Here is a 13,065-nt window from a genome sequence, read left to right on the forward strand (position 1 = left end):
TCAGGGGAACAACTTTGGGAACTATAATGGTTGTTCGTTTTCCAGGGCATTAAATCCTGGTCTAGCCACCTCTGTTGTAGTTGTCAAAAAGGTCTTGTTTAGGGCTAGCAATGACAGTGATTGTAATGATCTGAAATTTTGAAATTCAAGGCCATAAGAATAAATCTGAGAGTTTGACAGCATGAAGATGAATATACTCTTTATTAGCTTATTTGTTTTCATAATAATATATGCCTCAATAAGTTCGGTATTTGATCCCAGCTATACTCCAGTCAGTATTTTATCCAACAAAATGGAAGGGTATGTAAACATGGTCCATCCTATTCCATTTTTAGTCTAGTTTGGATACTGAAACAACCTAGGAATTGTTTCAAAATAAGTTGCAACTGAATTTTTGCCCTCCCTGTTTACTCCACAGCTTCATAAATCTTGACTGCTACCTAGAGCTTAGTTTCAAAGTTTTATAACTTGCTTGGTTTTGCCTGCATGTGTTAAACACGCTTGCCATGCAGTTCCAAAATCTTCTGAATTTTCCACAAATGTCCAGATGAGAGTTATCCTCAGCATCCTCTCTATTAAGCTTAAGTTTGGCAACATTACTCTTCCAGCTATGGGATCATTCTTGTGTCCCTTATGTAGCTTTGAATTCTCTCCTGTATTTCAGTGTGTTTGGTGTACAGCCCCTCCATCTGGACAAAGAAATCTAGCTGTGCTTTTACAAATCATGGGTAGCAAGGCAATAACATTTCCACATTCTGTGGCAGTCCTATTGACCCAAAGCATTGCACTGAGCACTAGTCTGCACTCACCATAGAGGTCTATGATTTCTAATTAATTCTTCTGTGATTTTTATGACCAGCACACAACTATTCAAAGTGATTCTGTCACATGGCCAACTGCACCAATGAATGTGTTCTATATGTCTCAGCTGAACTTTGAGTTCCTTCTAGACAGTTTTATCTGCTAAGACTGTTAGTGACAGAGATGTGTTTAGTGATGTGAATACATCAAGAAAGGGACTCAAAATGGCAAAATGAGTATTAGCAATAATTACACATAAATATTAGCAAATTCTTAATAATTGATTACAATGAAAGCGGTATTAACTACTTTTCTACAATTTATAGCATCAACATTTCAGCTCAAGTGTTCTTACACCACTCACTTCATCAAAATACGGGTTATTTCCTCTTTTGATTCTTGTCCGATGTGTCTGACCACAAACGTGAACTTTGACTACTGGTTTTATGTTATTTCCAGGCAACTGGCGACCTTCAATGACTCTAACACGAATCTGAAAAAAACCCCAAACCAACAAATATTTGTATTAATTCATTCTCTACATTATCTATCATCCTGGTGACAACCATTTCTTATTATACCACCAAAAAACTCAGCCAGTACTTGAAGCAGCTGGCAGTTAGGACCAGACAGACTTTTCAGACTTAATTATGATAGCAAGTATAGTTTTACTTGAATTTTACAAGACAAGTTTGGGTTAATTATTTCAGTAGGTTTTTTTAACCTTACATAACCACTTATTTTTAAAGCTGCTGTTGTAGTTTGAAATTTATACAATAACTACACAATAAATAAGATTCAACCAGGTTTCAGTCAGAACTGTACAAAATCAGATATCTCAGTAACAGGTACATTTGAAGAATACTTTTGAAATACTGGCTTTCAAAGGAAGGGGTTAATTGTCTCTACAGTGCACTAGATTTGCAGAAGCTGACACTAAATTATGCTCAGGCTATGTGAAAGGAGCAATGTCATGCTTGCAGAAAAAGGGAACATGCAATATTTAATAAATCTTTTACCTGGAAATCTTGTGGTTTGTTAGAAAGGATTCTCCGTGTTTTCTTTCCTTTGGTGATGCGTTTGGCCAGCTGGGCTTCCTTCGTGCCACTTGGAACTGTTGGTGTGATACCACCAACTGGGCCATCCAATATATCCTCATATTCTCCATCATCTTCTCCATCTCATACAGAAAAAAACAGTGCAATTAATAAACAAATAGCAGAGCTGGATGTTACAGTTATAGGAGTAAGAGTCCAATATCCAAGAGTTCCACTAAAATTGTATTATTATCTCATGTCAATAATTTTTTTTGCCAACTCCATGCTTCCAACTCCTTCTGAAAGCTGCTTAAGAACAAATTCATATCCTAACCAAGCTACCTCCAGATCTGTCTCTCTTCAGCATGCAGTGTGTCTAATACAATTCCCATACACTTTTTTGAATCAAAAGATTGAATCAAAACACAGTTCAGCTGTAACTGTCACCCAACTAGTTCACAATACACCAGAAGGGATTAATTTTATTCCAGCTGAAGCTGTTTTCCATCTGCAAGACAAAGCTATAGCACAGTGCTGGTTTTTAGTCCAGAATCATGAAGACATTTCGGGTCTGCCATCTAAAATAAAACTCTGAATCCTTCTACACAACATTTAAGTGTGGAGTAAGTTTCTTAGTAAGCCTCTTTGGCAGTTCTGAAATCAGCATACCTGTGAAAGACAGTTCTACAAGCACATGACACTACAAAACTGAATCATACAGTGAGATTCCAGTATTGCAAAACAGAATCCATAAATATCTAGACCACAAAAGTGGTCACTCCCTCGTGTTTCCAGCTTCTTCTCTTAACTGAAAGACAGTGACTATGGCAAAATCTAGAGAAGACTGAGTGTGTCTCTGATGGTTAGCATTAATAGAATGCATATTAACTTTATGAATTATAGGGTGGTGATCACTTTGCATGAGGAAGTCTTGAGTGATCCTTGTAAGAGATGTATAAAATCAGAGAGACTGACATACCATGTATTTTATAACCAGAAGACCCCACCTATTTCTCTAACACCTCTCAAAATCCATTTGTCTGAACGGATCCATGCAACTGACTGATTACATACCCTAACTTAGTACTTAATTTTTAATTTCTGAAACTGAGCTGCAGCAATCTCAGCTGGGAAAGTGGTTTCATTTCATGGGAAATAGGTATTTACAACAGTTAGCTAAGGTGTTTGATAATTCACACTGAAATTATCTTCACGTAGTTGCCGAATGCTAGTTAAAAAATTGCCATTTTTTATTTTAGCTGTATCTTATAGTTCAAGGACATTTAAAAAAGCTATCAAAATAACCTCATACAAGTCAATTTTGCATTTTTAGCTTTCAAGTCCACATTTCTATAAAATTATTTTGAAGTGTGGTAATTTAACACACAGCTTTTTTGTTTGCATTATCTATCCTTCCACTCCAAGAATACCAGTGAACTCAATGGAATCAAAATTTCCCTCCAAAAGACTCCTGATCTTAATTTTTTCCTTCTTATGTTATTATATATCAGCAAATTATGGTCAAACTGATTTACTTCTCTTCAAATACATATTTACTACATTTACTTCCTTCTGCACAAACACAGCCTTGATATTAGGCTAATTATTTGCCAGTCAACTGGAAAAACCTGTTGTTACTTCACACAGTCTAGGAAACCAGAGGATCTCAAAAACACTCTCAGCAAAAGCCTGGTTAATACAATATACAGATAGATCAAAGAATATTCCCTACTGACCACAGTATTTCACAGGCTAATCAAATATCAAGCCTAATATACGATAAAACAGTGTCTTCCAAAAATTAATTATTCTGTAGGGGAAAAAAGGTTTAATGATTTAAGAAAATCTTTTCACAAAGCTCCTGAGAGGGAAAGTAATAGATGTGACTCGCCTGCTTTTTGGTCAGCCCTAGCATTAGAGTAGGGCTAGCCCTAGCATTAAACCAGATAATTGCTGTTTCCTTGAGCATTCAAGAACTTTTCTTTCCTAAACAAAAGCCATTTTGAAAGCTTTTAAGCAACATCATTCTTTTGTAACCTGATTCCACTGGAGAAAATGATGCTAAAATCCATTTTATGTTAGTAAATGCCAGCTTTCTTCTTAGCTGTAGTTCTGAATCACCTTAATTTCTTTAAAATCACTACCTGGCAGTCTTGACATGCTTGTTTCTGGTGAACATTTTCTTCTGACGAACAATGCTATTGAATCACTTTCTTGCCTTATCTTAAATAACTACGAGCTTTCAACCATACTGTTCTGAGAAAAGATGGAAATACCTTCCTGAGTATTGGTCCCTCCTGGATCATTTGGATTTACAGGTCCAGCTGGTGGCTCGTATCCTACTACCAAATCAATTGTTGCCTATAGAGAAACACACAGTATTCACAACAGTTGATTTAAAGCAGCCAGCTGTTCTAACACTGTACATGAACAGTTAACTACTTATTGTCACAGCACATTTTTTATACAGTTTCAGCTACTAGTAAATTGATAAACTGTTATTAGGCTATATATACATACAAACAACAAAGATTACACAATTTGGAGCTAATTGAATAGATTTTAAAATAATATCTAACAAATGGAATCACTTTGTTTATATTTAGAAAAATCTGTCACAATACAAGCATGTAAGATGTTCTACAAATGTTAATTTATGTGGTTCCACAATATTCATGGCAGACAAGGTGACATCCTAAATTTGCTGACAGAAAAACAAAGGCATGGAGAAATAACACTATCTGATCAGCAACTTAACAAGTCTGAACCGTAAGTAAAATTTTCTATCTGGCATTTGTAATTGCTTGCTCATACTTCCATCCTGGAACAAAAACACTACGTCATTTTCCATTCTAATTATAGAATTGTCTTTTTTGTGCTTGAATGCGGTTTCGGATTTTTGAACAAACCATTACTATTCGTTGTTGCCAGAGTAACATGAGGAGCCAGCAAAAAAAGCCCAATCCTGTGACCAACTAATCATGATATTAAACTGCAGCTGACGAAAAACTGAAATTACCCTTGGAGCCTCTTCTTATTTAAGTTTACTAGAATGCAACATGAAGTGTCTTAACAGCTAGACTACACAAACGCAGTAAGGCCCCAGGTTTTAGAAACTCCTTAATAGCTAAGTCAATAACCAGTTAAATTTGAACATGTGCTAAACCAAGTTAAACAAGTTCTTGTGTAATTTTCTGAACTGAGCTGGCAGTGAACATGTACATCATCATGTGCTTTCCAGAATCAGTGCTATGACACATGTGGCTATTAGAAAGAATACAGAAAAAAAAAAGTGCATATTGGAACTCCATCCAGTACTTGGAAAATGCACTTTTTCAACATCAGGCTGATTTCCATGCACACTCTGTGCCCAAAATATTTATAACACATATATAGAAATACATAATACATACACAGAATGCAATTTTATAACTTAAAGGATATTAAACTGACTCAGATGGTGCAGACATAATTATATTTTCCTATAAATTTCATCTGTCTGGAGCTTTTGCTACACATTTCCAAGCATGAAATTGATACTAACCCTGTTGCTGGAGCATTTTGATTAAGAATACAGTAAAATAAGGAATTGTAAGTCACTCACTCCAATTTCTTGTCCCCTTTCATTTAGTAGAGGTATGAGTTTGAAGGGAGAAGATCTGCTTTGATTACCTACAAGATCCTTAAGTGCGACCGATGCACTGCCAATTAATCTGAAATGAAATAAAAATCATTACAATGCAAGTATACACCAAACAGAGGTTCCCCTTTTTCTTCTATTAGTGTCTGTTAGTCAACCAAGTAACTCTAGCCAGGACTTGAAAACTCAAAGCACAACAAAAGATCCTTGCAAATGCCATGTAATGACTGTGTACTGCTAATTTGTACTTTCTTGTTTCAACCACTGAATTCTCATTGGCAAACTAAAAGACATAATCCTTCCTTTCCCTATGTAGCTTTGCAAACTCCCAGGTGAGAAGTAATGGATAAAACTTAGGTATAATAGCTACTGTACTACATAGAAAGAGACACAAAACCAGATACATACACGTCTCTGTAATTAAAACAATGAAAGAGAACAAATGCAATCAATGTGCTTACTAGAGAATTCACAAAATTGATCTTCTTGCCCATCTACATTTTGGAATAGGTTCATCTTCTTGCTTCTAAAGCCTCAGAATGTTTCAATATGGTTCTAGAGAGGCCTACCAAAAGAGCTGCTCAAGGGATCTGACGTGGTAGACTCTCCTGAGCTACTTCTGCCTGCTTTGGGACTGCATCTGTCACGCCCATTGTCTCACGAAAAGGTGTAAACACCGTGTACTTTTAATCCAAGAGACTTCTTTTGGCAGAGTTTCTCACAGTGTGGCACTGGTCTTATGATACCTGGCACTGCATTTCATTCCCATAGTATGTAGTAACAGTTTACTCCTATACTGAAGTGGATTATTGGAATAACTGAGATTTTTATCAGTGAAGAAAACCCAAGATAATCTTGTAAGTACTAAAAGAACATGTTTTATAAACAAAATACCAGATTTGCTGCCAAAACAGAAAAAAAGATCTGTACGCAGAGAACCTAACTGAGGTCCCTTGAGATTACAGTGCTGTTTTATGGAGAAGCTAAGAACACAAGGGTATTTTTTGACATAGAGCCAGAGCGTTATTATAGATACTCTTGGGTGCTATGTCATGAGAAAATAAATTCTTTTTTTGGCAAAGTACATTAGGATATGTAAGTATAAAACATTAATTTCCTGCAAATATATCTTCCTGGTATTACACATTACAGCTCCTGTTTAGTGTATGAAAAATAACTGCACTTGCTGTCTGAATGACCTGTTGGAATTACTTTGGTGCTGTCACCTCCTCAATCAACTCTGCTTTCCCAGTTCATCTCAGTTCTCCAAAACTAGTTGTCTTTTTTACAGTTTTGATTCACTACTCAAGCCTTTCACTTCTGCTCCCCAAACTGCCAGATCACAGTAATATTCCAGCTATCCCTCACATACTCATCACACAGAGGGGATGGTCTAGATGTGAAAAGCAGTTTTAAGATCAGGCCATGCTGCAGAGGATATTCATGAAATTCTGTTCTAATCTTCAAGATGACCATGACTGAAACTCTGATGCCATTTCTAACACCTATCTCTCTTCCCTTTATTGAGCAAACACTTGGATCCAGTATTGTAGTCTTGATCCAGTGTCCTTTAAAAAACTACAGAAGTTCACCTAGTTATTTCAGTAAGCATTAGACGAACCATAGGTACATTTTCAGTTTTTATAAATTGTTGGACGGAGATGGAAATTAGCTGATGCACTGTCTCCATGTGTTTCTCAGCTTTAGGGAGGTTAAAAAGCAATTTCTCTTGTTACATAATAAAATTGCATTCAATCCACAAGACAAACCTAGATTTGGAACATCACATAAACATCCTGGAGCATATGTAACGTCTACCTAGCCCAGGAAACAACATGGTCTTGCTAGCAGAAAGAGGCTGTATTTTTTCCCTTGTCAATTCAAAAAATTGCTGTTATATAGAAGTCAAGTAAACCTGACATTACACACCAAAGAGAACATCTCCCTCTATATACTTTTCTATGTTAAGAGCAGGTGTCATGCAGATAGTCACTGATACTATCCAGCAGTCAAAGAAAAGCAGAAAAGGTTCATTCTATAAAGACTGCAAATCCCAGAAGTAAGGGAGAAACATACTGGGTAGCTCAATGCATTTTCTTCTTTATAATATAGCCTTCTAACATGTTAATAGCCTTGAAAGCAATTATAATATAAGCAAATGGGAAACTATTCCTACAGTTGGAACAAATGCTTGAATTTCCTTTACGCAGCTGGATACTGAAAGAAACCCACTTCACTCTTTTTCCTTCAATGGAAAACTAATCAATATCAATTCCAAATAGTCTTATTTTCCTTAAAGCCTTCAACCATGACTACGGCTTCCCATTTGAGAATAACAAATAGAAATTTACATATTTTGAGGTGTCTAGAAGGGAAAAACCCAACAAAACTAGCCAAAAGCAGTTAGGCCAAATGTGATTCTGGAGAAAGACAAAGAAAATATTCTCCTATGCACATTTGCAGAAAAATTATGTAGACTTGATGTTTTCATTTGATATGAGCTGGAGTGACATACATTAACTTCAAAAACATCAGCAATTCAGAAGCCACTCAAAGTTATCTCATATCATCAAGATGACAGTTTCAGCAACCACACCCTCCTATCTGGTGACATTAACTCAAGAATAGCTGTTCAAAGTAGTGCTTTTGAAATTTTTCACTGTAAATTTCCATTTCTACATCCTTATCTGTCCTGTGCAAATGATAACTGCACACATTTGAATGCGTTGTAACCATTTTTAAAATACTGATCACCTTCAGAAAACCGAAGAGGGAATCAGTTATATACACTACTTGCTTCTATAGTCCTTTGTTTCCCTCTCCTTTAGCAGGTTGAGCAACAACAGTCTCCAGTCTTTTTCCACTCTAGCAAGACTGAGAAATTTAATAGTCAGTCTATATCCTATCTTAATCTACTTCTAAGCTTTAGACAAATTCTAAGCTTTGGGCAGTATTCCACCTTCCTCAAAGTCATCCTGTTCACTGGATTTGGGATATTTCACTCCACTCTTAGTAGAACCACAGAAACTATGAGATTGGAAGGAACCACCCAAGATCATCTAGTCCAATGCTTCTGCTCAAGCACAGTCAGCTAGAACAGGTACCCAGGACTACGACCAGTCTGGTTTTGATCATACAGCTACTCAGCAACTGAAGTAATCCTTTCAAAAGTAACAAGGAATGCCTCAAAGACATAGATAAGTCTCAGCTTTGTCACTTGTCTACAGGCCTCGGAGAAAGCCTTTTTTCTGACATGCGTCTCTCAGGTCTCTAATCTTTGGGCTGTCAGCTAAATCAGACAACAGCAGTGGCTGTTGTGACACCATGACCATGATGTTCAATGCTTTGCTGCAAGGTCTGCTACTGTACTTCCTTCTGATATGTAACTAGACTCCCAATTCTCTGCATGGCTACTGTGAAGCTGCTGTGTTCCTCTGAACTTTGAAGACTTTACCTTCAGCAGGATTGTATGTGATCTCCATCTGAAGTCACGACTTACAAGATGACAAGGAGTCCTTTCCTTCCAGCACAGCTGAAAAGACTTCCTGCTGCCTGTCTATCCTCAAAGGACACTGTTCTTTGCTAGACCTATTTCAGCTTTCTTCCTCTTGCCTGGGCAGACCAACATTTGCCTCTTTAATTCCAGATCACACTTATCTTTTGACACCATCAAGCGGGATAGTTTCTGCTATTGGAATAGCTTAATATATTCTCTCTCAGCTGTTCATCAGCTCTTTTGGCAGAAGATAGCCAATGAGTATTGCTTCTTAAGTCAGTCAGGTCTCTTAAACTTTTCCAGCTTTGCAGAAGTAAAGCAAAAAACCTGTCCTGCCACAAGCAAATTCTTGTCTACCACTGAAGAAGACACATGTTCAAAAGCTGATTTTGAACCTTACCAGCACTAGGCCTATGACACTTTCCTGCCAGTAACCAAAGGGAAATACTCAGTTTATAAGCATGAAATCAATGAACTCCTGATGACTCACTACTGAACAAGGAGTTGCACTTGTGCCAAAGCTAATTAATCCGTTAGCACTGTGGTTAGCGCTTCCTCTTAGCTGCCTAAATAACCAAGAGAAGTGAAACTTCACATCCCTGTCTGGATCAGGAAATGCTAACTCACAGTACCAACCATTTTATTATTCCTCTTGGTTTGAAGGCAGCAATCTATACTAAATTCTTTAGCATATCATGTCCTTCAGCAGCTTATATGCTACTTCTACTAGAAGCCCAGAGGTTTCAATTGCCTGAGAGTCAAGCATTTAAATTCTATTCACCTATTTTTACAGGTTTATTTTGGCAGAGGTCTATATTTATTATTCTCATCAGCAAACTTGATTTCACACTGCATTTATAATTGCTATACTCAACCTTTCTTTCTCAGTGTGTATGTTTCATTATAGAGTCTATGCTACAAGACCCAATACCCACTTACTGTTATTTGTGTTACGCTGAACAATTTTTATTAAGAAAAAACCCTATTTATCATTAGTTATTTGATAATACTCTTTGCATGAACAAACTTTAAAAAACCCCAAAACACAGATTCTGTTTTGTACAAGAAAGAAAAGCCCAAAACTGCATCTTAAACTGGCTGGATCTTGCATACAATGGATACAAGGGAAGCCTGCAATTACGCACAGTCACACTTATGTGGAAAAGAATCCAGTCAAAAGTACAGCTGTAGGAGGATTCAAACAATCTAGAAATTATTAAAGTATGAAAAATACTTAATCATGATTAAATAATTTGCTACACTGTTCATTTGTGGCTGCATTTTTCTGCTAGAGAAAAGGGTGTGCCCAAGCTGTTTTTCCCCTGTCACTAGGTTACTAACTACACAAAGGGGAAACACATAATTCCAAGTCTTTCAAATAGAATGAAAATTGCTTCATACAGACACAACTTTAACTTCCTGTTAATATTTTTTTTCCTAACTTCACAGGGACAACTAAAGTTACTGGGGTTTTTTGGTTTTGTTTTTGGGGGTTTTTTTGTTTTTGTTTTTTTGTTTTTGGGGATTTTTTTTAACTGCATAAATATTTGTGTTCTGAGAATTTGAAATCTTTCTACTAATAGTTTTAGATGTAATAGAAAACAGATGTGTTCTCTTTTCAAACATCTTTATGCTGGAAAATCTAACTAAGCATGAATCATATGAGTTCTCTGGTTTACTCCTACGATGGTCTGCCTGCATAAAAGTGGTGGTTTGCTTTATTTATCTTTTCCAATGACTGTGTCTTTTTACTATGAAGAGCACTCATTTAATCTATCTGCAAAAGTTTAGTGATCTTGTAAATGAAGCAGTAAATTCTATCTCCAGGAAAAAAGAAATGGAAAAATATTCAAATGTTCTTTCAGGGTTAATTTACAGAAACATGCCAAAGCAATGAGTTCAGTGCTTTGGCACAGTGCAAAAGCAGAATAACATCCACTGTATTGCTCGTCCTGCGTCAGTTTAAGAATGAACTGGATGAACAGCTATTTCAGTTTCTAGGAGCTGGAACAAATCATGTCTTACATTGCAATCTTCTGCTCTGTTGTTCCAGAGGGGAGTATGCATTTTGTAGTCACTTCTTAGGCACAGCAACAGACCAGGTGCCTGGAACTCATCAGGACTAACCATGCATGGAATAGCAGAGTGTGTTCTGGCCAGGAGCTGGTTGAGTGAGCAGCCAGAGAGGGAAGTAGGGTTGAGAAACTCATTGCTCTGCTTCCAGCCTACACTGCAACAAAGGCAGTATGGAACACTGTCTCTACCTTGAAAATAACAATAGCAATCCCCATTGATTATTTTCCTCCAGAAGAAAAAAAATAAACCCAAAGACATGGTGTAGTTTCTTCTTGTTGCTCATTCTCAGGCAACAGAGGTCCCTAGACATACTCTACAGTCAAAAACAAAATCCAAATTCAATCTAGGCTTTAAAGTAAAATATATAAAAACATGCACCTCTAAGGGAAAGATTCTTGATTTTGACTCAAATTCTACTTAGCTTAAACACTTGATACACCTCCCAGGTTAATGAGTCTACTCCTGAATGTCAAAAGCACACAGCAAACACTGGGTTTCTTAAACTGTCATTATAATAGCTCTCAATAGTAAGGACCTTAGGCAGGCATTGCACTCCACCTTTGCAATCCTGAACTAGTATGCAGACAAAACAAAGGAGTGTCATTTGCACACTCCTCCATTGAGCACCTTTTTGAAATGCTGCAGCACTGCAGGCACATATCTAGCTATAGACTTTTCCTTAAGTATTAAAAGAGGATACTGTGAAAAAATAGCAAATTTGATATAGTAGTCCTAAATCTCTCTCCAACTCAGTAAATAGAATTGGTAACTCTACAGAAATACAGGTTATGCATACATCAAGTGATAGTTGGGAAACTTATTCCACATTCCCCCCTTTCATGTACTCCTTTGCCTAAACGTGATGGTTTATTAATATCAAATCCCTTCTGCTCTTACAGTGCTTTTTGTCTTTAAAACAAATACAAGATGCTATTTCCTATCATCTTGTTACAATCAGGATGCCTGCTCATGTGTTTCCCTCTTCTCACCCCCTTATCCTGTTTCCCTGCCAACAGTCCTTCCAAACACATCACACACTGCAAATATGTGGCTGTTATTGAGGATCTGTTTTCAAAGAGCACTACTTTGAAGGTGTCGCTCTGGCTTTGGTATGGACTATATATTCCATACATGGAAGTCACTTTCCCAAGAATTCCAGTGGTTTACTTTTTAAATTGTAGACAGAAAAAGTATGTGGAGAACAACTTCCAATGCATAAAACTCAAGCGAACCAAACAGGCATTTGCACACGCTGGGGGTTAAGCATTACAAATATGAGTCTAGATGGTGTTTACAAATACTGTTTGAAAAACAAAAAAACCCAACCAGAAAAAAAAATAACACATGCCTGCTTAACTTTGAACCCACATACAGAGTAAAACATTTCAGGTGCTTAAGATAATCACCTTCTTTTTTTCTGATACATTATAAAATCCATTACAAAATTCTGATTACTAACCAGCTTTTCCATCTCAAGTTCTGGGATTTCCCTAAAGTCAGAGGCATACAATATATTCCTGCTTTACTGACTTGCAGGAATCTCAAGAATGAGAGACCTGAGGGCATTGGCTTGATTCACAGTGATTTTATGACTGAGCTGTTAAGAATATTGTAAAAACCTGAATCTACATATTGGGAGGACGCAGAGTAGTACAGAAAAGCTAACAATGGAATTGGACTACTATCAATAAACACGACTGTATGCCTAACTCATACCAATCTGCCATGATAAAACAAGAGAGATGGCTTGATATACTCCCTTTCAAAACAGCAACAGCCAACACTACGTGGCATTGACAGAGAAGAAAGAGCACAGCAAACAGCAGATCTCAGTTCCCCCTGTATTTCTGTATTGAAAGTTTTGTTTAATAGTGAGAAGGGGGAGGGGTGGGGAAGAAAGAACATACTTGTTTTGTCCAATTGTTTCAAAATCCTTCACGATAATTGTTAGGGAAGATGAATTATCCAGAGCAATTCCTTTCAAGTCAAATTCAAGAATCTGAACAAAAAAAATG

The 13,065-nt window shown here is 36.9% G+C and overlaps 1 protein-coding gene across 5 annotated transcripts in view; it reads right to left on the reverse strand.

Moving 5' to 3' along the window:
• The window catches only part of MYOF (myoferlin), a 67,685-nt gene that overhangs the window by 48,033 nt on the left and 6,587 nt on the right, over window positions 1–13,065 (reverse strand). For all 5 annotated transcript variants that reach the window (XM_027672259.1, XM_027672257.1, XM_027672258.1 and 2 more), the window contains exons 3-7: window positions 12,958–13,049; window positions 5,443–5,551; window positions 4,115–4,199; window positions 1,821–1,981; window positions 1,166–1,294 (exon numbers count right to left, since the gene is read on the reverse strand). In XM_027672259.1, coding sequence (XP_027528060.1) covers window positions 1,166–1,294; window positions 1,821–1,981; window positions 4,115–4,199; window positions 5,443–5,551; window positions 12,958–13,049 — 576 coding nt within the window. The remainder of the gene's footprint in view (window positions 1–1,165; window positions 1,295–1,820; window positions 1,982–4,114; window positions 4,200–5,442; window positions 5,552–12,957; window positions 13,050–13,065) is intronic.

The sequence above is a fragment of the Neopelma chrysocephalum genome, unplaced genomic scaffold (genome assembly GCF_003984885.1).
Source record: "Neopelma chrysocephalum unplaced genomic scaffold, ASM398488v2 Primary Assembly neopelma1_97390, whole genome shotgun sequence".
Taxonomy (NCBI): domain Eukaryota; kingdom Metazoa; phylum Chordata; class Aves; order Passeriformes; family Pipridae; genus Neopelma; species Neopelma chrysocephalum.